Raw genomic sequence first — 26,685 nt, forward strand, 5'->3', positions numbered from 1 at the left:
AAGGTTGGGAGAAGAAGGGGAATTAGATCTTCGGCTCTCTGAAGAAGTGCTGCTTGGATTGGCCACGAGGACATTGAGACTAGGGCGCAGGAGGTCAAGGGAAAAGGGGTAGTCGGCGCTCGTGGAATACTCTCCGCATGACGAAGGGACGCGGTCAGGAGGGCTTTTGTTCTGGTGACGCGAATTCAATGCCGGATCGGAGGCATTGCATTGCACAATGAGAATGGGATTCAGGTTCTCCAACCCCCGCTCCTGGCTGAGTGCTGAATCGAGACCACCATCGCAAGGGAAAGTTTCGAGTGAATGAGATGAAGGAGGGAGGTGACAGAGAGTATTGAGCACAACGAGAGAATGTGTGAAATACCGGGGCAAACTTTGCACCCTATGTAGGTAGTAATTGCGCACTAGCGCCGAAGGTGTGTGAATGCAACGAAAGAGAAACAGCTCCAATGGCCAACATGCTGTAAGAAAGTGACTACTTACGGTTGCCGGCACCACGGCCGTGTTCCGTGTGCTTCTCTAGATGAATATCAGCTCTCGTGTTTCTGGTCGGAGCCCGTCCCTTTTGTGATGTGAGGGCCGAGAAGGATTTATTGAGTGCGCACTCATTCGGCAGGCATCCTATACACCGTGTTAGCATTGCAAACCGAATCCAGACCATTATGGTCGAACTACCCCGGTAGCTTTGCGCCAGAAAAAAAGATATAGAGTCAGCATGGAGTTGCGCCGCATTACGCACCCCAGGTTCAACGCGCTTTCTGGAAGCCGTCTGTCGAATATGGGCGATATGTTAGCGTCTCTGAAGGATACTTGTCGACGGTCAAACCTAATGGATGGGAAATGTCAGTATAGGATTACAAGCTGTCAATTGGCGGCACTCGGAGACGGGGTGGGGGATGGGGGGCGTACCGGCTGCTGGTGAGGACGAAGAGAAAAAAGTAAACAAGTCTCGAGGGAATTCAACCTAATCGCTGAAATAACAGTGGTAAGTCGCGGGAGTAGCAATGTAAAGCAGCAACGACCTTCAAGGGAATCCTTTCCGATGACATCCGCAAATTTGAAGGACACAAGAACGACGTGCACTTGGGCAGCTTGTCTCGAGGAGTTCTAATTTAGGTAGCTACGGCCAACCTCCTCCTGCGGATACCCTCAAGTTTCCTTGCCAAGATAGTCCTTCGCGGTTGCCATACGCTCGCCAAGGATCTGAATTTGAATTAATGCCTTGCAGTACCAATCGAAGTTAGGTGGTCTTCAAGGTGGATCTAGGAAGGCGCGCCCAGTCCGGCCGTAGGGTCTAATAGGAAATATGGAACTGGGGAGGAACTAAGGCCCATACTCGGGCAGTAACTACCTACCTTACCTCGGTAGCTTCGAAGGGGCCTCAACGAGACGCCAGATTGGAGGCCGGTCCCCGACGGCGTGCTTGGAAAGGTTGGTCTTGTGGCCCCGGATCACGTCCAGTTGAGAGCGGCTAGGATATATTGTTAAAGGTACTCGCAAGCAAGAAGCCCATAGTCGACCCAGTTGAGGTCATAGCCCTCCATGTGGCCCCGTTTATCATCCAACATATCTGAGAGCTGCTCGACAAATCCATACGAGCAAGAGCGAAGGTAGATATCCTTTGTTGGAACTTCATAACCAGCATCCCACATCCGGTCATGCCCAGCCCAACCTCCAAGCTCCTCCACCTCCACTTCTACAAACCGGCGGTCACTCGCATAGAAGATTTTGGAGGAGCCTTCTAGCCCTGTGTATCTCGGATTGCGCTTAATCCGGTAGTCGATAAACCAAAGAGCGAATGAACCCGCTTCAGCAGTGTCATAAACCATACGGTTAAGGTCAGGGATCCGCTCATCCCACGCAGGGTCGTATGCCAGGGCCATGTGATATGGGAAGCCTGACCTATTCAATATACGGTTCCAGTTAAGAAATCTAATATCGCTTGACTGTAGGATAACAAGATCTTGGCCAGGGAAGACGGTGAGATAGCGGCGTCTAGCGTTATCGGAGACTGTATACATGGCCGTTTCCGGCAAAGTGAAGCGGCCTTGTTCCTCCCGGAAGCTTTCTACCTCTGAAAAACTCCATACTTTTCGTCGCTTTCCTGGAATTTGAAGCCCATTCTCGATGGCCAGTCGTGATTCTTTGCAGGCCGCCCAAAGACCGCTGTCGACAAGGTAGGTTGATGGGTTGTTGAGCGCCCACGAGATCGGGGCTGCTTCCTGCGCAGCCGGGCTGAAGTCGACGCCCCTCGGCAAGCACCGTGGCGCGGCAAGACTCGATTCCGAAATGTGCGGGTAATCATCGCGAGGGGTTTGGTGGTCCGGGTTGGTATGTTTCGGGCGGCCATTGCGGATGCTAAAAACGTGCGCTCCTGGGACGGCCGGTCGGATTGCGAATTTCCAGATCTTGTCCCGAAGCTCCCACGGGAGAAAGGGAAAGAAATGAAAATCGGTTGCCATTTTCGGGTGTGTGTGAAGAAGTAGCGTATGTAATACACTGTAGCCTTGCGACGAGGTTGGAACTTAGAGATCAACAAGTTGGGAAGGTTACCTACCTAAGGTACCTAGGTAGGTAACGACCTCCCTTAAGTCACAATACCTTATGAGTCTATATGTGGGCTCTGAACAAGTGCTCAAAGCACACCACAACACAAACAAATCGAATATACTGGCACATTTGCTTTGATTTGGCCTAGATTTGCCCCGATTTGCCTTATTTTGATTTATTTGGTTTGGGTCAAATCATCCCGGCCTCTTGGTCGATCATCGGCACTGCACTTGAAAACCTTAGGCAATCTGATGCCCAGTCTTATCCAGATGGGAACCGGGAACCGAGGGATAAGATCGAAGGGTTAGTCGATTACATTGACGTAGGGCATAGAGGTCTCGACATAGTGCCTAATTAATCCATCTCGATCGGGGAGAAGCGCGAGCTAGGGTAGGCCGTCAACGTTCGAGTTAAGTCGCACTCAAAGAAAGAGCCGCGTGAATCGGACCCCAAGAACTGGACATTCCGAGTCCTAAGCATAGGTAAGCAACATTAAAAAAAGAAGGCTAAGGTTTTTCGGTTCGAATGTCTTTGTAGAGTTAGCGATGGCCGAGAACGAATGGTGGTGTGCGCAAAAGCTCCCCGGATTTCGGGGTATGGTATGGGACGATGAATGGAAAAGGATCAATGTGTAAGAACTTTTAGGACTTGCCCATCGCGCCAGGGTCAAGGATTCAAAACCCCGCTAAGCACAGACAATGATCACATAGATATTACATCATATCGGTCGTGCGGTCGGTCGGTACATGAGGCTGCCTTGACCGGGGCGTTGATCTTCCTGACGTTAAGGGAGCCCGGGTGTTGCACTTGCTTAACACAATTTAGCATTTATGCCTCCAGGCACCTATTATAGACGCTCGCGGATCATGTATTTGTCTTCAGTTTTCCGAGCAAGCCATTCATTCCTCTTGTTGACCGCGAGTGGTGCCAGAGTCGGCCGGAAGAAGAGAAAGCTACCGCGTGAGGCAGATTGGAGATGCAGTGATTGTGTTATATTATGGACGCAGCAAGGCTCGCCTTGTTGTAAAAAGGGCAATGAGGCGTGCACGAAGAGCTGGCTATTTGATCCACTTTGATGATGACAAGATTTGGTGTTGAGGGGTTGTTGATCCGCGCCAAGTTGCCCCGCCAAAGGGTCGAGAACCACCCCGCCCGCCGCTGTGGGGCCCGTCGTTACGACCAATCACGAGCTTAGACTTCGATCGAAAGGCATCGAAAGTCCAGAGCTTTCCATGAGCCTGGCGCAGCGGCTGTCTCTGCATTACAATTTCTTCGCTGGCATTTCCCATTATATTGATCAGAACCAGACATTCCATTCCCGAGATCAACGACATTTTGAGACAACCGAACCATCCTGCTTTCTAGTCCCTTGCACACTCAGTTGCCGTCGCCATGTCAACCGCCGACGAGCTCAAGGCTCTGGGCAACAAGGCCATTGCGGCCAAGGACTTTGACGATGCCATGTAAGTTAACCGCCTAGCTTGGTATCGGAAGGACGATACATAAGACGATAGAGGCTTACAGCGATTGCAGCGACAAGTTCACACAGGCCATTGCCCTCGATGGCAGCAACCATATCCTCTACAGCAACCGGTCGGCCGCATACGCCTCGAAGAAGGACTGGGACAATGCACTGAGTGATGCTGAGAAGACGACGGAGTTGAAGGCCGACTGGCCTAAGGGCTGGGGGCGCAAGGGAACTGCACTGTACGGGAAGGGTGACCTTCTAGGCGCTCATGACGCTTACGAGGAGGGTCTGAAGATCGACCCGAACAATGCCGGCATGAAGAATGACCTGGCATCAGTCAAGAGGGCCATGGAACAGGAGGCAGGGGGTCCTGGTAGGTGTACCCGCGCGCATTACAAATTTGAGGATGTGTTTTTACTAACAACGTACAAGGCGGCGGCGCTGACCCAATGGGTGGCCTGGGAAATATGTTCAAGGATCCCAACCTCATCCAGAAGCTTGCCAGCAACCCGAAGACTAGCTCGTTACTCGCCGACCCCAGCTTCATGGCGAAGCTCCAGGCGATCCAGCAAAACCCAAACAACATGCAAGACCTGTTCAGCGACCCTCGGATGATCCAGGTCCTTGGTGTGCTGATGGGCGTTGATATGGAGATGCGTGAGTCTGCTGATCCGGGGGCCGGCGGTTCTGGCTCGCGAGTGGAGACCGAGGAAGATGTGCAGATGTCGGAGGCTCCCCCTAAGAAGCCCGAGCCGGCCAAGGCGCCCGAACCCGAGCCGGAAGAGTTGGATGACGAAGCCCTGGAGAAGAAGAAGGCGAAGGAGGCGGCCGACAAGGAGAAGGCCCTGGGAACCGAGAACTACAAGAAGCGAAACTTTGACGAGGCCATCAAGCACTACCAGGCGGCTTGGGACCTCCACAAGGACATCACCTACCTCAACAACCTCGGTGCTGCCCACTTCGAGAAGGGCGACTACCAGGCTTGCATCGAGACCTGTACCAAGGCCGCTGAGGAGGGCCGCAGCCTGTACGCCGACTTCAAGGTCATCGCCAAGTCCTATGCCCGCATCGGCACGGCTTATGAGAAGCTGGGTGACCTCGCCCAGGCGATCGATTTCTACAACAAGTCGCTGCGCGAGCACCGGACGCCTGACGTGGTCAACAAGGTTCGCGCCGCCGAGCGAAACAAGATTGAGACGGCGCGCAAGGCGTACATCGACCCCGCCAAGGCCGAGGAGGCACGCGAGGAGGGCAACAAAAAGTTCAAGGAGTCGGACTGGCCGGGCGCGGTAGCTGCCTACACCGAGATGACCAAGCGCGCGCCCGAGGACCCCCGCGGGTATAGCAACCGCGCGGCGGCCTTCATCAAGCTGCTTGAGTTCCCCAGTGCGCTCGATGACTGCGACATGTCCATCAAGAAGGACCCCAAGTTCATCCGCGCCTACATTCGCAAGGCCCAAGCCTACTTCGGCATGCGCGAGTACAGCAAGTGCGTGGATGCTTGCACTGAGGCCCTCAACGTTGATGCCGAGCACCACAACGGCGCCAACTCCAAGGAGATTGAGCAGCAGCAGCAGAAGGCCTTTTCCGCCATGTACTCGGCGCGGGAGAACGAGACGGAGGAGCAGACCCGCGAGCGGTTGATGCGGGATCCTGAGGTGAGTTTACAAGGTATTGGTTCTATTGCTACGGGATGCTAACTGTGACATAGATTATGGGTATCATGCAAGACCCTGTGATGCAAGCTATCCTGCAACAGGCGCAGTCCGACCCCGCCGCGCTGTCGGAGCACATGAAGAACCCTGGTGTTCGCAACAAGATCCAGAAGCTGATTGCCGCCGGCGTGATCCGCGTGGGTCGGTAAGTAGGTTCATGGTTCAGGGGTGGAGTTGGGGATTTGCGGGGTTTGGCATTCGGCAGCAGCTCACTTGTTAGGGATATGGAGAGCCAATGCCATCCTGCTCAGTCGTGCTGGGTATTCGAATGTATACAAGTTAATGAAGCATGAGGAATGAACTCAATTGTTACGTTTACCGGTCCGGAACTCCATGGGGTATATATCGCCGGCCTCCCAACACCACCGCTCCGCAACAAGCAACCCCCTTCCCACGCCCAAACCACTACTCCCCCTTTGTGCGCTACTACTTACTTACTCATTCCCCCTAAACAACCTCCTCACCTCCTCCCCCTCCCACCCCACCACCCGCACCCCCTCCGCCTCCATCTCCCCCTTACACGCCGCCCACCCCGCCGGATCCACCGCCCGCGTCGCCTCCTCAATCACCACCGCCACGAACCCCTCGCGCGCCGCGTCCGCCGCCGTGCTGCGCACGCAGTAGTCCGCCGCCAGCCCCACCACGTACACGTGCGTCGTGCCGGCCTCGCGTAGTAGCGTCGTCAGCCCGCTGTCCGATACCCGTGGGGAGGTGAGGGGCGTGTAGAAGGCGCTGTACATCTCGACGCGGGGGTCGGTGCCCTTCTCGATGGTGTGGGTGAGGCGGGTGGTGTCGAGCTCCGGGATGAGGTTGGCCCCCGGGGTGTGCTGGATGCAGTGGGCGGGCCAGAGGCGGGTTGTGTATGTTTCGGAGGGGTTGGAGGGGTTGGTGATGGTGGTGGTGTCGGTGAAGGGCTGTTTGGGCGGGTCGTGGTGGTTGATGGCGAAGGAGATGTGGTTGGGCGGGTGCCAGTCTTTGGTGGCGATCTTGAGGGGGAGGGTTGTGCTCGGGAGGGCGAGGAGCGTGTTGATCAGGGGGGTGATGTCGCGGCCTTCGGCGACGGCCAAGGAACCGTTCTGTTTGGGTTTGTTAATTGGGGTGTTTCGTTATGGACGTGCTGGTTGGTTAGTTGTGGGGGTGGGGAAATGGGTGGTTGGTTCGGTGGGACAGTGTTTTGTGAGGGGATGTTGAGTTGGGGGAGATGTGTTTGGCGGGTGTTACCAAGCGGGCTACTGAGAAACAACATGATGCTCAGGAAGACAGCGGAGGCGACCCGGTATTCCCTCACCCGCTTAGTAGCGGTGCGGACCCGCCAGAAAGGGTGCACTAGGCAACATTTGTTTGTAAGGTTGAAATGGTCACATGTGTGTTGGGCTTATGGATTGATACGATTTGGGAGTCATGAGTGAGGTTGATGGCTTACCGGAGGGCAAAAGTCCTCTTGCATGTCAACGACCAACAGCGCGGGCCGGAACGCGGGGTCGGCCATGTTTGCGGCTGAAATTCCCACCGCCGGGCTGTTTCTGGTGTGATTTGCAGAGGTTTCTTTCAATGAAAACCGATGAATCGGGGGAAGCTAAAGGCATTCTAGGTTACATCTCGTGTGACCGGTTCGGGTGCTCCGTGACCGTGGGACCCTCGATTTGACATGTGGCATGGAGGGGCAGGCTACGATAAGATAATGCAAGGACGCAAGGTTTCTGTTCTTGGCATTGGAATACCGAACGGCTGTGCCTGAAGAGCCTTGGCGAGAGAAACACACCGCTTAGCTAAGATACGTTGAACCACCACAACCAACACCAAAAGCCGCTGAGAAAGCGCAGATGCGCCTGAGAGGGACGGATGAAGCGAGGATCTGGAAGACGGCGATGGGTTGCTTATGGTGTAGAGTCCGTTACGGACCTGGGAGCTAGCCACAGGTCTGGTGGGCATGTTGAAATTAAGTTGGAATGAGAGATTCCCCAGCCGCTTGGGCCAACTCCAAAAGTTGGCAAACAGAAGCAGTTTTGAACGGAGATCGGCACATGTAAATAACGACACAACTAGTAAATGTTGTTGCACAGGACACAGTCAGAAAACCGATTGTTGGGGTCGCCAAAGCGATGAATCTGCATGATCGGCATGTTCAGCACGGCGAGTGAGACTTTCGTCACCGCAGACAAGCAGTCGTGGCAGACCAGGGCTGGGTCCGTTACCATCCCCAGAACCGGTCCGTTTCTTCAGTGGGTCACCTCTGGCAAACCGCCGTCCGATCTCCAATAATATCCGCTACGCCGTTCGGTGCCCTGATCTCATCTCGCACGCGGGCTCCTGCAGGTTTGGAGGCGGGGACGGACGGCTGGTAAAAGCAGCTTCGAGCCACCTTCCCCTCGATCTCGATCTTTAGGATGTCGTTCAGAACAAAGAGGACCGTCAAGGACAATACTAGTATCCGGAGCAGAACAATCTTTCCATGTCAAAGCCCCTGACCGCCTCCCAAATAAACGGGCTCAACGAAGGAATTGAAAGTGGAGCAGCGCACTAACTTAGACAGGAAAAGAAAAGGGGCAGGCATCGCCAGCAGCAGCTGCCAGCCAGTGCGCGAGACAGCTCGGCATCTGCGCCAAGCCATCCGTTTCTTGCCACGCTAGCTTGGATCGGATGACTGTGGAGCTGTGCCAATCGCTGGCAGCCGTTGGCTGGAACACAGTGGCTGCATGGCGCAGGCCGGAACCTCCCAGCACTGCTGCCCCTGTCGTGCGGAAAACGGTGATGCACCGTCTTGTCCCATCAGATTGAAATTCTTTTTTAAAGATCGATCACCGCCTTGGAAAGCGAGAGGAGGCCCGGTTTCTTTCGGTGGTTTGCTTCCCGCAGGTCTCTCTCAACGCCCAATTCAACACCGCCACTGTGCAAGCGTGAGGGGACTCCCACCAAGAACCAAGAGCCAACGCCGGCCTACACCCTCGTCCATCGGTCCGAACTGCGACAGTCTTCGATAGGAGACGGTTCGAACCACCACATCCACCGGCACTTCAACAGCCAGGGTCGCCGAACCGATAGTCGGACACAGCGCACTCAACGTAGTGCAGTTGGGCCGTATATCTTGACGCATTGCGCAACTGATTGTATTGCACAACCGCGAACCTAGGTAAGCCTATTCCCTCCCCTCCTTTCTGTCACCTTCCTGCATAAGTCCCATAATACATTCTACCATTGCGCTGTAGTGCCATGGCTACTTCAATTCCGCCGGGGGGTCTAGGGCTCCAGTCCGGTGATCGTTGTGGCTGAGGGAGCGCGTCGACGCGTAATGCATATTGTGGATCAGCGGCCTCTTCGTTAAACTTTCCAGGGTGATATCGGAAGCTAATTGCGTTATCAGTTTAGGTCTCCCAGTCTTCGCACGAGAACTGTTCGATGTCGCGCGAGCTCCGATAACCGCATCCTCCTCTATACCATAATGATCGCCGCAAATATCTTGCCCGCGCGGTTTCGCGGGGAGCAACCGGCAGCACAGAATGCTGCACCCTCGTGGTTGAGCAAGAAGGTTACGCCGCCGCTGCAAGTCTTGGCCCGACTCACCTCGACGCACCCGATTCATACTATCGTTGTCGTAGCCCTCTTGGCAAGCACCTCCTACATTGGCCTCCTCGAGGAGAGCCTGTTTGATGCGACAAGGAGTGTGAGGGGGGCGGAATGGTCTTCCCTTAACGAGGGCAGCCGGCTCCTTCGCGCGGCCGAGGATACTGCCTGGAAGTGGCAGAACTATGACACCGAGGCTTCAATTCCCGCGGCCGCCGATTACCTGGCTCTGCTTACACTTGTATTCCCTGACTCTACGTCGGCGGATCCCTCCAAGGCCCCTCCTTTGGTCGATGCGGTGCCGATTCCCCAAAACCTTTCAATCCGGACCCTGCCGTCAACTTCGAATTCCTTCACCACATATTCGCAAGACAGCGCTTTGGCTTTTGCTGTTCCTTACACCCAGGCGTCTGAGTTCCTCACGATTGCCCAAGAAATCCCAAATGGCATCCCCTCGCAAGAGACGAGAGAGACGGAGCATGGCCGGGAGAAGAAGATGTGGATCATGAAGGCGGCTAGGGCGCAGACCAGGAGCAGCCTCGTGAGGTGGGCTCGGAACGCTTGGGTCGAGTTCATTGACCTGCTCAAGAACGCCGAGACGCTCGACATCATCATCATGGCTTTGGGTTACATCTCGATGCACCTCACCTTCGTCTCGCTTTTCCTCTCGATGCGCCGCCTAGGTTCCAACTTCTGGCTTGCCATGAGCGTCCTCTTCTCTTCTACCTTCTCTTTTCTCTTCGGTCTCCTCGTCACTACCAAGCTCGGCGTCCCGGTTTCCATGGTCCTACTTTCTGAAGGCCTGCCGTTCCTGGTTGTCACCATCGGGTTTGAGAAGAACATTGTGCTCACGCGCGCCGTCCTCTCTCACGCCATTGAGCATCGTAGACCCGAAAAGTCTTCCAAGAAGACAGATGTGTCCGGCAGCGTTATCCAATCTGCCATTTACGTCGCAATCAAAGAGAAGGGATTCGGCATCGTCAAGGACTACGCCATTGAGATTGGCATCTTGATTCTGGGCGCAGCTTCCGGCGTCCAGGGAGGGCTACAACAATTCTGCTTTTTGGCCGCTTGGATTCTGTTCTTCGATTGCATCCTGCTCTTCTCCTTCTACACCGCCATTCTTTGCATCAAGCTGGAGATCAACCGCATCAAACGCCATGTGGAGATGCGCAAGGCCCTTGAGGATGATGGTGTGAGCCACCGCGTCGCCGAGACCGTTGCGCAGAGCAATGACTGGGCCAGGGCCGATGGCAAGGACGAACCAGGAACCACTATCTTCGGCCGCCAAATCAAGAGCACTCATATTCCCAAGTTCAAGGTCTTGATGGTTTCGGGCTTTGTCTTGATCAACGCTGTTAATCTTTGCACCATCCCCTTCCGCAGCGCCAATTCCATCTCGCACATCTCGTCATGGGCACGCGGTCTCGGCGGTGTTGTCACTCCCCCTCCCATCGACCCATTCAAGGTCGCCTCCAGTGGGTTAGACTTAGTGCTCGAAACCGCGAGGACAGAGGGCCGCGAGACGATTGTCTCGGTCCTCACCCCGATCCGCTACGAGTTGGAGTTCCCGTCGATTCATTATGATCTCCCCCAATCCGTCGAGAAGAACGAAGATAGCTTTGGCGAGCTTGCCGGCTACGGCGTCGGAGGCAGGATGGTGGGCGGCATTCTTAAGAGCCTGGAAGACCCCATCCTGTCCAAGTGGATCATCGTTGCTCTGGCCATGAGCGTGGCCTTGAACGGCTACCTCTTTAACGCTGCGAGGGCGGGTATCAAGGACCCCAACGTCCCCGACCACCCGATTAACCCCAGGGAACTGGCCGAGGCGCAGAAGTTCAACGACACCGAGTCTGCCACGCTTCCGGTGGGAGGATACAGGCCTCCGCCGTCTCCGCCATCTATTCCGCCAACTCCTGCCTTAACGGATGACGAAGCCGACTCTACGCAGCCGCCTTCTCGGGCCGACACCCAGCACGCCGATCAACCGCTTGTCATCCGCAGCAAGGAAGAACTCGAGAAGATGCTCCTTGAGAAGCGCGCCCATGAGCTCAACGACGAGGAGGTCGTGGCGCTTTCGATGCGTGGCAAGATCCCTGGTTACGCCCTGGAGAAGACGATGAAGGACTTCACGCGCGCCGTCAAGATCCGCCGGACTATTATTTCGCGGACTAAGGCAACGGCGGATTTGACCGGTGTCCTCGAGCGGTCCAAGCTCCCGTACCAGGGCTATAACTGGGCCCAGGTGCACGGAGCTTGCTGCGAGAACGTTATTGGATACATGCCGCTGCCCGTTGGCGTTGCCGGACCCCTGGTGATTGATGGACAAAGCTACTTTATTCCCATGGCTACAACTGAGGGCGTCCTGGTTGCTAGCACGAGCAGAGGTTGCAAGGCGATCAACTCTGGTGGCGGCGCCGTCACCGTTCTTACTGCTGACGGCATGACCCGCGGTCCCTGCGTTTCGTTCGAGACCCTCGAGAGGGCTGGCGCCGCCAAGCTGTGGTTGGATTCGGAGAAGGGCCAGTCGGTCATGAAGAAGGCCTTCAACTCGACCAGCCGCTTCGCCCGCCTCGAGAGCATGAAGACTGCCATTGCCGGGACAAACCTTTATATCCGCTTCAAGACGACGACCGGTGACGCTATGGGTATGAACATGATTTCCAAGGGTGTCGAACACGCGCTCAGCGTCATGGTCAGCGAGGGTTTCGATGACATGAACATTGTATCAGTCAGTGGCAACTACTGCACGGACAAGAAGCCTGCGGCCATCAACTGGATCGACGGGCGCGGCAAGAGCGTGGTGGCCGAGGCCATCATCCCTGCTGAGATTGTCAAGACGGTGCTCAAGACGGATGTCGACAGCATGGTGGAGCTCAACATCAACAAAAACCTGATCGGTTCCGCTATGGCGGCCTCGGTCGGTGGTTTCAACGCGCACGCTGCCAACATCGTGGCGGCCGTGTTCCTCGCAACGGGTCAGGATCCGGCACAGGTGGTGGAGAGCGCCAACTGCATCACCATCATGAAGAAGTCAGTCAACTTACCTAACCCCCCACGCTTACGAAATGAACGTTCAGCTAACTCTCGAATAGCCTCCGCGGATCCCTCCAAATCACCGTCTCGATGCCCTCTATCGAGGTCGGCACTCTCGGCGGTGGTACGATCCTCGAGCCGCAAGCGGCCATGCTCGACATGCTCGGTGTCCGCGGACCCCACCCGACCAGCCCGGGCGAAAACGCTCGGCGGTTGGCCCGCGTGGTCGCCGCCGCCGTTTTGGCGGGTGAGCTCTCACTGTGCTCTGCTCTGGCGGCTGGCCACTTGGTCAGGGCGCACATGCAGCACAACCGCTCTGCCCCGCCCACGAGGAGCACCACGCCGGCCCCGTTGCCGGCCAATGGTGTGGAGCGGGCTGCGTCGACCACTGCGCTGAGCGCGGCTGCCATCTCGCGCGCTCGTCGTTAACAGTGGCTTTTTTTTTCTTTTTTTTTTGGGTCCGCTCGTTTGTACATATCGGCGCGGAGTGGTGGATGTAGATAAGATAATGGATTGCATGCGGTGGAGAGTCTTGCAGCGAGGGAGTTGATAGAGGAATCCCGTCGCTACCTCACGGCTTGCGACGACACGCTCGGATTCTGGGTTCTTGTGATGTTTATACATACATATGATAGTGCGAGCAACTTAGACTTACAGCGTTCTCTTCATTTTCTTCTCCTCGAGCCACTTCCCTTCCCATGGCGTTCTTGTGCAGTGTGACGAACTTGCACTTTTTCTTTCTCGTTGCAACCCTGATCTCTGATCTGGACGCGCCGAATGACTCACCGGTCCGAGAAGCGGTGAAATTGCTGCCGTGAAGCAAAGAATTGGTAAGGCTTTCCAGGGTCGGTCAACTGCCGGCTCGGGGCTAAGCCGGGCTTACGAGCCGGGATTGTTTGCATGTTGGGGCACCACAGATGGGGCACGCCGAGATGCCGTTCTCGATCACCGCAGAGAGGGCCTTGCCGCCCTTTCCTTTGCCACTTGAGAAAAAGAGGATAGTTTCTCTCACTGGTCAGAAAGAAAAAGGAAATATCAAAAAAGTTTTTGGTCACATTCTCAGGGACAGGATGGTAAAACGTTGAGCTTCCATCCCCTTGCAGCATCCAACCGAAGGATCAAGCACCTTTTTGCATGTCCGTGTTGCCCCCGGACCTCTTCATCTCGGGGATCGGACCCGGCCGAGCTCCACACACCCTCTTCGGAACGGGTTACCACGAGGTTTTCTTTCGTCAGAGCAGAGCATTTAACCATCCCCAGCGCCTTTCGTTTGACAAATGCCGGCATTGGAGAAAAGTACCATTTTGACTTTTCTTGTCAACATAATGGCTGTCAATGAAGCAATTTGAAGCGCTGGACTTGGTTTGATAAGTCTTAACTTAGTTCGCATCCCGTTTTTGGACATTTTATATGCCGTCCTTTTACTTAATTAATTAGGTACCTCTTTTTATAATCATCGACATCTCACTCGGCGCGTCGGGTTCACGGCGCACCTACCATTCCAAGACACCAGATCAGCCACCGCACCGGACTAAGACATCATGACCGGCGTCGCCACCCCGCCCATCACCGGGCTAGACAAGGAGGAGAAGGATTCTTTCGTGCCAAGCACCGACGACACGGCCTCCTCCATCCACAACACCACCATATTATCACCACCATCACAACCCCAACCCAATGACTCCCAACCCACCACCACCACCACCGTCCCCTCCCCCCAAGGCGGGGGCGATGGAACAGGAGACAACACCACCACGGACGCCACCACCACCACCACCACCAGCCCCCCACCCGAAGAGACCCGCACGCCCCTCCAAACCACCATGATCCTGCTCGCCCTCGCATCCGCGCTCTTCCTCGCCGCCCTCGACGTCACCATCGTGACGGTGGCCGTCCCCACCATCGCGCAAGAGTTCCAGAGCACCGCGGGGTACACGTGGATCGGCTCCGCCTACATGCTGGCGACGGCGGCGGCCGCGCCGATGTGGGGCAAGATCTCGGATATTTGGGGGCGGAAGCCGATTATGTTGATCGCGGTGGCGGTGTTTTGGGTGGGGTCGTTGTTGAGTGCGGTCAGTGTGAATATGGGGATGTTGATTGTTGCAAGGGCGGTGCAGGGGGTGGGGGGTGGGGGGATTGTGATTTTGGTGAATGTGTGTATTAGTGATTTGTTTTCGATGAGGAAGAGGGGTGAGTGTGGCTGTGTTTCTTTTGTTCTTTTTTCATTTTTTTCATGGGGGTGATGTGGTGAGAGGTTCCAATGGCTGACAATGCTGAATAGGAGTTTATTTTGGGGCTATGGGCATGGTGTGGGCGGTGGCCTCGGCTGTTGGGCCGGTGCTCGGCGGTGTTTTCACCAGCGAGGTGACATGGCGGTGGTGTTTCTACATCAACCTGCCCATTTCTGGCGTGGGCATGGCGGTGCTGGCGTTCGTGCTCAAGCTGCACAACCCGCGTACGCCCATGCGCCAGGGCCTGGCCGCCGTCGACTGGCTCGGGTCGGTTACTGTCGTGGGTGCCACCCTGATGGTGATGCTTGGGCTGGAACTAGGCGGCGTCACCTATCCCTGGAGTTCGCCAACCGTCGTGTGTCTGCTCGTGTTTGGCTTCGTCACGGCGGGCCTGTTCATCCTCATCGAGTGGAAGTTCGCCGAGTACCCGCTGGTGCCCATGTACCTGTTCAGCAACCTATCCAGCGGCGCGTCTCTCTTGACCGGGGCGTTGCAGGGCTTTGTTTTCCTCTCGGGCAGCTACTACTTGCCGCTCTATCTCCAGGCCGTCTTGGGGGCGTCGCCGTTGATGTCGGGAGTATATATTCTCCCGTGGGTCATGTCACTCTCCCTCGTCTCCGCTGGCACGGGCCTCGTGATCAAGAAGACGGGGAAATACCTCCCTTCCATCATCTTCGGCATGGCGGTCATGACCCTTGGCTTCGGTCTCTTCATCGACCTCGAGCCGCGCGCGAACTGGACCAAGATCATCATCTACCAGCTTGTTGCTGGCATCGGAGTTGGCCCGAACTTCCAGGCTCCTCTCATCGCCCTCCAGACGACGGTCGCACCCCGTGACATGGCCTCGGCCACGGGCACCTTCGCCTTTCTTCGGCAGTTGTTTGCCTCGATTTCCATCGTTATAGGCGGCGTGGTGTTCCAAAACGGCATGGAGAAGCAATATCCCCGACTTCGGGAGCAACTCGGGCCAGAAGCTGCGGAATTGTTCTCTGGCAGCAACGCCGCGTCCAGCGTCGGTCTCGTCAAGGACCTTCCCGAGAACCAGCAGCAGATCGCGAGGGAGGCCTATTTTGACAGCTTGCGGACTATGTACATTATGTACGTTGCCTTTGCCGGGCTGGGCTTGTTGGTTTCGTTCCTTGTCGGCTCGCGCCAGCTCAGCAAGGACCACACAGAAACCAAGACGGGTCTGGACCACCTGAAGCAATCAAACCAGGACCGCCTGGACAAGGTCGCAAACGGAAAGGTGAAGGATGAAGAGAAGGGCCAGCTTGCGAACGTGTCTGGAAGTTCCGAGGCGGAGAAGAAGGAGGAGGCAGGGGTGCGGAGTGAGCCGCGCAATGGCGCAGAGGGTGAAGCCGTCACGAGGTAGTACCCGAGATACTTTGTCAATCTCAAGCGCCCTGGGCTATTTCTTCCGTCTGGACCATTCTCCGTCCCACGTACCTGGTCAGCCTTGAACAAGCGACGTGAACAAGAGTCCCTTCACACTAACGATTCAGGCAAAAAGCGGCAGCGGGTCGAGCGAACCGAATGCTTTTTTTTCCTTCCATACAGCGCTAATGCAGTACCCGCTGCAACTTCTTGGCTTGAGAAGTCTGGGCTCGGTGTGACGTTGGGGCAACTCTCTCGCGAGGGCTTCCCTTGAGGCCGGCATGTGGTTGTAGGTTGAGCAGGTCGGGCCACCGGAATTGGAGGGTTCCTTCGAAGACGCGTTTCGATGCGCGCGAATCCCAGCACCGGTAGCTGGGTTTGAGAAACAACAAGCCTCGGGCGCCCATTTTCTGGGGTGGAGCAGTCTGCAAGTCCTCTGAAGCCAAGCCCCTGAAACCGCATCCCCTCTCCGTGCTCTTGAAGGTTGCAACCCAGCCAGAAACCGGTTAGTGCTCTCCAGTTCTACCAAGAACCGGGTACATACGCCCAAGAATTACCGGGAACGTCCACATCGCTGAGTATAGCTTCTAGAACCTCACATTCCCCGGCGACGCTTGCCGTCCGCCTCGGCGTCCCCCGGATAGCGCCTCGGCAAAGCCCCAGATCGGAAAGGATCCCGATGGACACTCCCCCTGCTCGCCCCACGATAATCGGAGGGCGACCGTCCGCATACCAAGCAGCACCGTTCAGTTCTCCCCGCCATGATGCCGCGTCCATGCGTCAACGCGATGGTACGCCGGGGATATGGAGGCGAGCCTAGTGGAACCATGAACATGTATAAGAAGCCCAGGCCATGCTCCCTGCAACACCCTTTACACGCCGAACGAGAACCAGCAGTCAGTTTCGAACCGTACTCTAAACGACCGCCGCCATGAAGTTCTCGACCCTCGCCTCGAGCCTCCTGGCTCTGGCACCGTTCTCGGCCGCCGCCGAGATCGTCAAGCGGGCCACGCTGACCCGAGTGAACAACTTCGGCTCCAACCCCTCGGGAGTGAGGATGTACATCTATGTTCCCGACAAACTGCAGGCCAAGCCGCCCATCCTTACCGCCATCCACTACTGCACAGGCACGGCCAATGCTTTTTACACTGGCACGCCGTATGCCCGCCTCGCCGACCAGTACGGCTTCATCGTCATCTACCCCGAATCGCCCAACGATGGCGGCTGCTGGGATGTCTCGTCCAGGGCCACTCTGACCCGTGGCGGCGGTGCCAACAGCAACAGTATCGCCAACATGGTGACCTACACCATTTCCCAGTACAAGGCCGACCCCGAGCGTGTGTTCGTCGCTGGCACGAGCTCCGGCGCTATGATGACCAACGTCATGGCCGCCACTTACCCTGATCTGTTCAAGGCTGCTAGTGCTTATGCGGGCGTTGCTGCCGGCTGCTTCTACACAGGCACCGTGGCCGGCTGGAACTCGAGCTGCGCCAACGGCCAGTCCATCGCCTCCCAGGACGCGTGGGCCAAGACCGCCCGGGACATGTACCCCGGCTACACTGGCTCCCGCCCCAAGATGATGATTTACCACGGCTCGGCCGACTCCACCATCTACCCTCCCGTGAGCCGCCCCGCTCCCGGACAAACACCCAAACTAGAGACTAACATTCCGGCAGAACTTCAACGAGACCATGAAGCAGTGGTCCGGCGTCTTCGGTTACACATACGGCCAGCCCCAGCAGACCCTCCCCAACACGCCCGCGGCGCCCTACACCAAGTACGTGTACGGACCGAACCTGGTCGGCGTGTACGGCACCGGCGTCACCCACAACATCGCCGTCAACGGGGCTGCCGACATGGAGTGGTTTGGTATCACGGGCGGTTCGACCACCCCGACGCCCACCAGCTCTGCTACTCCCGGCGGGCCAACTACCTCAGCTCCCCCGACACAGCCGTCAGGTTGTACTTCGGCCCAGTGGGGGCAGTGCGGCGGGAATGGGTATGCGGGGTGCAAGACTTGCGCTAGCCCGTTCAAGTGCACCTTTGTGAATGACTGGTACTCGCAGTGCTTGTAAGTTAGGGACGGAGGGAATGACGGACGGGGCACGTTCAGGGGTAGATAGCCCCTTGTTCATCGTACGTATTTGCCGAGTATATACAAACTGAAGGTCATGAAACCTTTTGCCGAGCCGGTCACCATACAGCCTCGATATCTCCTCAAGGTGACTACAGCCACCGCCCACAGCAACACCACTTACCGCACCCTCACAATCCCCACGACATCCGCTTCCAACCCACCCAAACCAAACCCCTCCCTCTCACTCCCTTCCAAACCTCTCCTTCGGCTGCGGAAACTCGTCCAACACAACCTCCTCCCCCCCAACCTCAAAGACCACCTCCCTCCCCTCCCCCCCATCACCCTCCCCGCCCTCCTCCAAAACCCCCTCCACATCCACCCCCAACACATACCTCCCCGGATACAGCACCCGATCCCCCCGCTCATCCACTCTCGCCAAATCCCCCAACACCACCTCCACCACCACCGCCACCGTCTCCCCCGGCGGCACCGCCCGCGCCCGCTTGTACCCGACCAGCATGCGCTGCGGGTAAGGGCGGGGGCCAAACTCGCCGTGCGCGAAGACCAGCGCCACGTAGTCGGATGTGGTCGTGCCGGTGTTGGTGATCCAGAGGGAGATGGGGTGCGGGAAGGGGCAGAGGTCGGGGTGGGAGGGTGGGGAAGGGGGGGCGGCAAGGGGGGTGGGAGGTGTGGGAGAGTCGGTCGGGGGTGAGGGAGAGTCGGTTGGGGGTGTAGGGGGGTCGGAGGCGGGAGGAGTAGGGGGGTGGGAGGCGGTGGCGTTCGGGGGGTTGGGTGGGTTGGGAAGGTTGGGGGTGGTGCATCCCTCGAGCAGGCCCGTGGTGGTGAGGTTGAGGGTCGGGAACATGCCGAAGCGCGCTTGGAAGGTGGTGTAGTGCAGACCGTACCCGAAGGGGAGGACCGTGTTGTTGGCGGGCAGCCAGCGGTAGGTGCGGCCGGGGTTGCCACCGCCTTCTTCGGAACCAGCTGCCGGGCGCAGGGACATGTCCGTCATGGGGACTTGGTCGGTGTACGAGGCTGGGTATTGGGTTACCGGGAGTCGGCCTGCCGGCGGGGAGACGCCGGTGATGGCGTTGAGGACGGCCGTGCCGCCAGACTGGCCTGGGTAACCGGCGAAGAGGATGGCCGAGACGTTAGCGTTGGTCAGCAACGGCGTGTCGTCCACCTGGTCGCCGAGCTGGGTGATGACCAGAGGCTTGCCAAGGGCGGAAAGCGCTTCGATGACGGCGAGCTGGATCTCAGGCCAGGCGATCGAGTCACGGTCGAGATCCTCAGCGGCGATGCTGGTATCGGTGCCGCCGAAGTAGAGGATGACGTCGGACTTTTCGGCTGGCTCCAGGGCCTTGGCGACCCAGTCGTCAATAACGGCTTGGGTAATGTTCTCTACGAGAGGACCCGAGGCATAGTGGTAGGTCAAGTTCAGCTTGTCAGCGGCGTCGACGGGGCTGTGGATGTACGGTGGAAACCCGCTGTATCCGCCGAGTATCCGGCCGCCGTTGGTGCTGTTTGCCCAGAATCCAATGAGTGCCACCGTCTTATCTTCGAGGGCCAGGGGTAAGGTGCCGTCGTTCTTAAGTAGCACTAGACCATCTGTCCCGGACTGCAATGCGAGCTCTTGGGCCTCAGGGGTGTTGACATCCTCCCATCCAATTGACCGATAGGGGCTGGCACTCGCTGGGTCGAAGTACCCAACCCGAACAAGCCCTTCGTATAATCGCTTGAGGGCTGTGTCGATGACCTCCTCAGAGAGCAGGGTCTGGTTGTAGGCTCCGATGACATCTGTGTATGGGGGCCACCCTGGGACCTCGCAGACCGTGTCGGTACCGGCCTGATAAGCAACTGCTGCTGCTTCAGCCTCTGTTTGGGTCGAGCTAAAGTTGTGCCACTTGGGGCCGGGGAGGAAATCCTGCTTTCATTAGCACAATCAAACCATACTGCATGGGAGGAACACTGACTTGAATCGCGTTGCAGTCACTGGTGATGTAGTTGTTGTGCTCGGTCCAGCCCCAGTGCTTCCTCAGGATGTCGTCCATGAGATACTTGCTCGCACAAGCCGGGGTGCCGTTGAGCGCATTATACGAGCACATGAAAGAGCCAACCTTGGAGTCGCGAGCACACTGCTGGAACGGCGGCAGGTAGTACTCAGACAGATCCTGTAGAGAAACCACGGCGTCGAACCTGTGTCTCGTGGTTCCCTGCCACCTCTCCAAGTCGTACGCCGCATAGTGCTTGCAGGTAGCAACCACCTTCCTGATGGAGGGATCATCGCCTTCGAGGCCTGCCAGGAGTGCCTTGACATACCCCTTGATTCGGACCGGATCCTCCCCCGGTGTCTTGGTGGGTTAGTTAACAATTAGACAAACATCATCCTCATTCAACCATACCTCGTGGCCTCTTCCCCATCGGGGATCCTTGTAGGGGTTGATGTTCGGTGTCCAGTAATCCAGGCCAGCAAGCCCGGCATTGGCAAAAGCGCGGGCCTCGGTGCTGATGGTATCCGCTACCTTGTACACGAGTTCATCGTCAAAGGCCGCAGAGAGTGTGATAGAGTTCGCAAAGGAGGTCGCAGACGAGAAACGACCTCCAGCAGTCCGGTTGAATCGCACTCCGGGGGACGCCGCAACGCCATGGAGAGCCTCGCTCCACCAGGCATATGCAGGCAATCCAAGTCGCTCGGCACCCTTGCTCATACTGAGGGATATCAGCTGCCATAGTTGGGATGTGATTGGGTATGTAACACATACTCGACGAGATTTTGGAGCTTCTCCGCGACGTTCAAGGCCTTGACCAGAGCGGCCGCCCGGTCAGGAGGAGACGCCTTTGGATCGCATACCGTATTGTTTGCGAGTGGTCCATTGACACAGTCGGGGTATTGAAAGCCCAAAACACCATTGGCGGACAGGGCGCTCGCCAGTGCCAGCTTCAGGGACGATGAGGGTCTCATGGTGACTGACTTCCTCGATACAATGAGGGCTGACGAGAACACGGCCGTAAAGGTTCCTGATCCTCCGGTATATAGCTTATACCCTTGACGTCAATGGCAGCCGTCCCTTGCTGGACCTGCATTCCCATGCTCAACCGGCGGGTAAACGGAGATAGCCTGTAGCGTACCCGTCCCACTTACACCCCTGGATCGACATTGTGTCTGCACAACCCCCTCACCGGGCCGAGGGCTTCCCCAACCACAATCAACGGTCTGATTCCCATTGGGGCGGCTGGTGGTATTGGAAGGAGAGAATATGGCAGGTTGGAATACCAACACGGCCCGCGTCATTTCGATGTGCACCCGTCCATTTGCCATGATGAAGTCGATCTGTTGATAGGGGCGGCTGTAGATCCGCACAAAGGTCGGCCATTTCAGAGTTGAAGGTCGGACTCAATGGTACCTGATGGGAAAATCTTTGTGAAAGGAAGCCCTGGTGTGCGGTGACGCCGTCATGGCCCATCAAGTTGGCTGAATTGGTGATGGAAATATTTTATTTCTCAGCTTGGTAACTTGCAGTATGCGTATGTCCGAGGCATATCCGCGTTAGCTTCGGCCGTTGATGTTGATTCCTTACGCACATGGTGCGCTTCAAGGAAGGTAGAGCTAGGGCTAAAGCCAGGGTGATATCTTTTGAGCCCGCGCCTCGCCTTGCACACAACCAAGCCGGCGGGTACAATGATGATAACAAGTTCAACAACATCCCCACCCACAATTCTTGCTATTCACCCCTAGAAAGGTTTATTTTTGTCAGGACTGTGAGTCGTTTAAGCCAGGCTGGGGTATTTTAGGGGTATACTTGCCCCTTGGACCTTGTTCGGCGTCGCCTGTTGAAGGTGATGGCAGGAAGAATTGAGGGTATTTAAGTTCTGACGGCTATTCGTAATACCACTTTGAGTTGTAGTAGTCCTAGTCATAACTGAACAAAAGCAAAAACCTAGAAACCGGTAGACGTTTATGTTTCTGTGTTTCCCTATCGTGGTACATACAATACGGTAGCCTTGGTAAAGCATTCAAGAGCTGAAATGAGATGCAAGAGCTGGCGCTCATTTCAATGCCAGGATTTCAATCAAGCTATGAGTAAAAGAGCGAGGCTTGGTGGCATCGTAAAGTGACTATTACAGAGTACCTCCCCTTTTCACAACTGATGTCAATATGGACTTTCACGCCATCCGCGCGGGGGATTAGGTTCAAGGGGGGAATCATTGTGAAGCATTGCTTGTCCATTTATGTGTCGAGGGTTTAGTTGAGTATTTGTGTGTTTCGCCACCTCTGGGGCTTCTATCTCAATATGTAATTTGAGGTATTCATAAAGTCAGCTCTCTCACCCCCTTTACCCCTTATTCTCACACGGGAGGTTTTGGATAGCGATTGGGCGAGGCAGAACCCCTTAACGGCCCGGGCCTTTCCCTAACTGGCCGCTCGTACCCACTAATCCACAAACTGTCGAAACCCGAACTTCACTTAGGAAAATTTTCGGATTGGGCTCCCTCCTCGACATCAGATGCCAAGCGGTGAGCCTTGAATTTTTCTTCGCCAAACATCTCACACTCACAGTACATTTCTCCGCCCGAAATCCCTTTTGGATACCATGGACGCCGGTTCGGAACCTCAACAGCGCGATGCCCTCGCCGAAGGGCGCCGCATTTACATGGGCAACCTGCTCTATTCGGTGCAGCCAGGCGACGTTGAGGATCTGCTTCGCCAAGCTGGGTTTGCCGAGTCATTTGAGAAGTTGCACATCTCTATCGACCCCGTCAGCGGCAGGAACCCGGGTTATTGCTTCGCCGAGTTCACCACCCGCGAAGAGGCAGACCGGGCCCTTGAAGCCCTCCCCGGCAGTGCGCTCTTCAACCGCCAAATCAAGGTCGGGCCGTGCAATCCCAAGACGCCTTCTCAGTCTCGGGGTTGGGGCAATAGCAACCGGAGCGGTGACCGTAGCGAAGGCGGCCATAACCCAACTTTCCAACGGTGGGGTGACTGGAAGGGAGACGACTCCAAGCCCGCCCGGCGCGAGGGGGAGCAGGGCCCGTACGGCGCCATTCGCCACCTGGACAACCGGAGTCAGCGCACGGCGGACAAGGCTCAGCTCTACATCGGCGGCCTTGGTATGATGACCAGCCAGGAACAGCACGATGCCGAGATGCAGGATATTCTTGCAGGCTTCGAGTTGTATGTGCCCAAATCTTTCCACCCCACAGCGTATTGAAAACTCACAATCTCCAGCGTTGCTATCGGCAAGCGGATCACTCCGCGCGCCGAAACCCGGGCGACGCCGGGGAACCACCACTACTGCTTCGTCGACTTCAGCTCTGCCGAGGAGGCCGATCGAGCACTGCAGGAGCTGAACGGGAAGGCTGTAGAGGGCGGGAACCTGCGCGTGTCGGTGCCGAGGAGCAAGGGCCCTGCGTTTGAGTCCAACGGAACCAACTACGGCTGGTCGCGGCAGTCTGGCTCGCCCGCGTCGGGGAGGCGGCCGGAGAACGGTCGGCAGGAGGGGCAGGAAGGGCAAGAAAGGTCGGAACGGAGAGAACCGACCGAGAAGCAGCGGACTATCATGACCTCTAACAACTGGAGGTCGGCGGCCGGCTCAAAGTAGAGTGCTGGAATGTACCTCAAGACAACTTTCCCTGTGGGTGAGACAGACACTCTTCTGGTCGCTCAGTCCACCTTAACCCCGTCCATGAGCCCCAATACTTTCTTGACTGAAAGTGAGATTGGGAGCCTGAAGACCCGAACGACTAGCAGGTTATTTACCGTTGTCGCTCGGCATGATCCGGGCGTAAAGCTGGAGCACGAGACCGGGGAAGCGGCAAACAGTCCTTGAGAGAGAAACAAGGCTACCCCCACGTTGACCGCAATGCCAAGCCGGCCACGTTCTCGTTTGGGCATGGATGAGGTCACAATCTCGTGTCCATGTCGTGCAAGGTGGCGGGTTAGTGCCATCCGGTCCAGCGGCGAGCTTAATTTCGTGTTTTCTGGATCCTGACCGAGGCACCGACGAATCGGAGTATTCACGTGTGCCCTGCACATGCCTCATTACCATGGCACGCCCGCATTCGCGCTTGAAACTGCATCATCTATTCTCAAAAGCAATGGTTTCGGCCATAACTTATGACCACACACCTCCTCCGTTTGTTGAGAACAGCATACAAACGCCCGAGTTAGGGGCACGGTATGTGCATTGCTAAATGCATAATCTCCCACCTCTCGAGCTATGTTTCTTGCTAGCATTTGACCTGTCATTGCGGATGTACACAAGCTCAACTATGGGTTTTCTATCCTGATCATGAGTATGCCAGTATTCGACGCCGCCATTCTACCGTAACACTGACTAAGGATAGAAAAAGGGGTAACTACCAGGGACGTCTCGAAACAAGATCATTCCTGAGGTGGCGATGATATGGTATCAGCAGATCTGCCACTGAGGTTGCCGCTCAACATTGCGTTCCGTTGCTATCCAGCCGTCACTCATTATCAACCCGGCAAGCGCACAGCATGCCCTTAAGGACTCAAACCGCCAACACCACACACCACACTCAACTTTTCCGCCCCCATGAATAATGCTTTCGAACAGATCGCCGCCAGTCATCAGTCATTGTCCATCATATGATTCATATCCTGTCCGTCACTACCGACCCCTATCAAATCAAAGAACGCTTGCCGCCCACCCGCCGAACTCCCCTCCCCCCCTTTCTCAGCACGAACGCCCCCCCCAGCACTCCCCCCTTTCCCCGCAACCCCCCCTCTCTTAACAACAATCAACAATTCAGCACCCCCCTCACCGCCCCCTCCAAATACCCCCTAATCATCGCACAATCACACCCCGCATGCCGCGCCAGCAACTCATGCTTGAGACGGACGACCTCATCGCGCAGGCGGGAAGCACGCGCGCGCAGGACACGGTGGCGGGCGGCGGCCGTGCGGGCGGTGGCTTCCAGCCGAGCTGAGGCGGCTTGCGTTTTGGCGCGGTAGCGGGAGGCGGCGGCGCGGTTGCGGTTGCGGGCTTGGGTGCGGGCTTGGGATGGGGTTGGGGGTTGGGTTTCGGTCGGGGTTTGGCGTTGGGAGGGGGATTTCTTTATGTGGTCGTGGCCATCGTTGTGGTCATCTACCGCTGTTGCCGGGGAGGGTGGGGTTGTTCGTCGGCGGGGGCGGGTGGGTTTACTAAAGGAGGCGGTGGTGCTGTCGCTGAGGTAGGCAGCGTCGGCAGCGTCGGCAGCGTCAAAACTCGGGCCGGCCACGCTGTATGCGGGGGAGGCCGTGTGGCTGCTGATGTCCGAGGCCGAGTCTCGTCTCCCCGGCAGGGTAGCAAACCGGTTTGTTGGGTGATCGGCGCCGTAAAGGTCCTTCGTCTGGATGGGCGGTCGTCTCGGCTTACTTTCACCCCATGTCCCATCCTCCCCGCTTCCTTCCTCGCTACCAAAGTTGTATCCGCTCGTCGGCCGGAGTTGGTAGGGCCGGTGCTGGTCTAGGTCGTCGTTTTGCCAATGGGCCGACCAGAGGGCAACCGGTGATTCGACCTCGGGTTGTGGGGGAGAGTAAGCCGTGGTGATTGATAGCGGAAGAGTGGTTACATCAGCTGCTAGTTGTGGGCTGGCGGTCGTGACAAACGCGTCAGGGTCCCATGACACCGACTTCGACCGCGACCAACCCGACTCGACAAAGCCAGCGTACCCAAAACCTGAGTCTTCGTGCCAGTCCGTTGTCTGAGGGACGTATTGCTGTTCGGCCGCAGTTATCAAACCCAGGGTGCTCGGTGCCGTCGTCGACATCTCCTGGGCCCATCGTGTCGGCATGGGGAGCTGTTGGAAGTGGTTCATAGGCTCGACGATTTGGCTCGGTTCGATCCCCCAGCCGGCAAGAGATTGTATGGCATGCTGGGGAGAGGGATAGGAGTAGGCGAAAGGGTCAAATCTTTCTGTTTCGATCCTGGTGTCTACCGGTCGTGGCTGTGGCTGCTCCATCTTGGGATCGACCTCCTACACGCCGTCACACCTTGGAGAGATTGAGGGCAATTAAAGGCTAGTTCGTTGGAGGGAGGAAGAGATCGTAGTTCACTTCATCCATTGGGAGTCGGACTTAGTTCACTACTGGCAAGACAACAGCAAACTGGGACAGCGGAGGAGGCAACGGGAGAGAATAATCAAGATTGCTCGACGGCTGAGGCACCGATAACAAGCTCCCGAGCACTGCCAGGCCATGGCATGCAGTTACTAACCGCCGTTGGGGCGCCTTGAGGATCTAGCCCCTCCGATAACAGGCCAGGATCCGACGGGATCCAAGGAACACCAACAAAGGGCTGCATGACAGGCATTGCCGGTTCGCCGTATTGGCAGTGCGGGTCTCGGGTCTGATTGCCTCCAACGGGACAATAGTCACAATATGAGTGCTGGCCAGTCACCCTCGTCGCCCGAGACTGAGGGCTGCAAAACATGCAAAGACATGCAAAGGCAATGCAAGCCCAGAGGTAAATATGCATGTTGCTCTCAACGAGTCAACGCAGGCGCAGTAAGGTAGGAAGGAAGCAACTTGGGGGCAGGTTGGGGCAGGGTTGGGGCAGGCGGCGGCAGCAGGCAGTGACAGGCAGTGGCATGCAGTGAGTGGCAGACTGAGGCAGAGTGGCAGGCATTGCTGCAGTTCTGATTTTGTGGTGGGTCGATCCCACTGCGGGA

The 26,685-nt window shown here is 56.8% G+C and overlaps 9 protein-coding genes across 9 annotated transcripts; 5 read left to right on the forward strand and 4 right to left on the reverse strand.

The window, feature by feature from the left end:
- Window positions 1–1,149: 1,149 nt before the first annotated feature.
- F5144DRAFT_637426 (uncharacterized protein) lies at window positions 1,150–2,929 on the reverse strand (the record flags this gene model as incomplete). The annotated part of the gene is made up of 2 exons (XM_066792658.1): window positions 1,495–2,929; window positions 1,150–1,249 (listed from the first exon to the last, which is right to left on the reverse strand). The coding sequence occupies exons 1-2, from the start codon at window positions 2,460–2,462 to the stop codon at window positions 1,150–1,152; spliced, it is 1,068 nt and encodes a 355-aa protein (XP_066648812.1). The 5' UTR covers window positions 2,463–2,929.
- An 836-nt stretch (window positions 2,930–3,765) lies between these two features.
- F5144DRAFT_502561 (uncharacterized protein) lies at window positions 3,766–6,041 on the forward strand. The gene is made up of 4 exons (XM_066786407.1): window positions 3,766–4,013; window positions 4,084–4,391; window positions 4,451–5,676; window positions 5,730–6,041. Exons 1-4 carry the CDS (start codon window positions 3,943–3,945, stop codon window positions 5,880–5,882), a joined length of 1,758 nt encoding a protein of 585 aa, XP_066648813.1. The 5' UTR covers window positions 3,766–3,942; the 3' UTR covers window positions 5,883–6,041.
- Window positions 6,042–6,167: 126 nt separating this feature from the next.
- On the reverse strand, window positions 6,168–7,311 carry F5144DRAFT_637438 (Isochorismatase-like protein; the record flags this gene model as incomplete). The annotated part of the gene is made up of 2 exons (XM_066792659.1): window positions 7,157–7,311; window positions 6,168–6,809 (listed from the first exon to the last, which is right to left on the reverse strand). The coding sequence occupies exons 1-2, from the start codon at window positions 7,220–7,222 to the stop codon at window positions 6,168–6,170; spliced, it is 708 nt and encodes a 235-aa protein (XP_066648814.1). The 5' UTR covers window positions 7,223–7,311.
- Window positions 7,312–9,172: 1,861 nt separating this feature from the next.
- F5144DRAFT_588980 (3-hydroxy-3-methylglutaryl-CoA reductase) lies at window positions 9,173–12,759 on the forward strand (the record flags this gene model as incomplete). Its single annotated transcript, XM_066789991.1, has 2 exons — window positions 9,173–12,327; window positions 12,390–12,759. The coding sequence occupies 2 exons, from the start codon at window positions 9,173–9,175 to the stop codon at window positions 12,757–12,759; spliced, it is 3,525 nt and encodes a 1,174-aa protein (XP_066648815.1).
- Window positions 12,760–13,744: 985 nt separating this feature from the next.
- On the forward strand, window positions 13,745–15,990 carry F5144DRAFT_49341 (major facilitator superfamily domain-containing protein). Its single transcript, XM_066785973.1, has 2 exons — window positions 13,745–14,520; window positions 14,612–15,990. Exons 1-2 carry the CDS (start codon window positions 13,872–13,874, stop codon window positions 15,931–15,933), a joined length of 1,971 nt encoding a protein of 656 aa, XP_066648816.1. The 5' UTR covers window positions 13,745–13,871; the 3' UTR covers window positions 15,934–15,990.
- A 776-nt stretch (window positions 15,991–16,766) lies between these two features.
- On the forward strand, window positions 16,767–18,038 carry F5144DRAFT_49326 (Alpha/Beta hydrolase protein). Its single transcript, XM_066785962.1, has 2 exons — window positions 16,767–17,556; window positions 17,612–18,038. The coding sequence occupies exons 1-2, from the start codon at window positions 16,867–16,869 to the stop codon at window positions 18,008–18,010; spliced, it is 1,089 nt and encodes a 362-aa protein (XP_066648817.1). The 5' UTR covers window positions 16,767–16,866; the 3' UTR covers window positions 18,011–18,038.
- A 215-nt stretch (window positions 18,039–18,253) lies between these two features.
- F5144DRAFT_625547 (glycoside hydrolase family 3 protein) lies at window positions 18,254–20,974 on the reverse strand (the record flags this gene model as incomplete). Its single annotated transcript, XM_066792232.1, has 4 exons — window positions 18,254–19,936; window positions 19,986–20,363; window positions 20,415–20,721; window positions 20,775–20,974. The coding sequence occupies 4 exons, from the start codon at window positions 20,972–20,974 to the stop codon at window positions 18,254–18,256; spliced, it is 2,568 nt and encodes an 855-aa protein (XP_066648818.1).
- Window positions 20,975–22,366: 1,392 nt separating this feature from the next.
- Window positions 22,367–23,643, forward strand: F5144DRAFT_49511 (uncharacterized protein). Its single transcript, XM_066786078.1, has 2 exons — window positions 22,367–23,185; window positions 23,240–23,643. Exons 1-2 carry the CDS (start codon window positions 22,605–22,607, stop codon window positions 23,610–23,612), a joined length of 954 nt encoding a protein of 317 aa, XP_066648819.1. The 5' UTR covers window positions 22,367–22,604; the 3' UTR covers window positions 23,613–23,643.
- Window positions 23,644–24,470: 827 nt separating this feature from the next.
- Window positions 24,471–26,242, reverse strand: F5144DRAFT_49554 (uncharacterized protein). The gene has a single exon (XM_066786107.1). It carries the CDS (start codon window positions 25,975–25,977, stop codon window positions 24,775–24,777), a length of 1,203 nt encoding a protein of 400 aa, XP_066648820.1. The 5' UTR covers window positions 25,978–26,242; the 3' UTR covers window positions 24,471–24,774.
- Between the last annotated feature and the right edge of the window lie 443 nt (window positions 26,243–26,685).

The sequence above is a fragment of the Chaetomium tenue genome (assembly GCF_020726465.1).
Source record: "Chaetomium tenue strain MPI-SDFR-AT-0079 chromosome Unknown F5144scaffold_1, whole genome shotgun sequence".
Lineage (NCBI taxonomy): Eukaryota > Fungi > Ascomycota > Sordariomycetes > Sordariales > Chaetomiaceae > Chaetomium > Chaetomium tenue.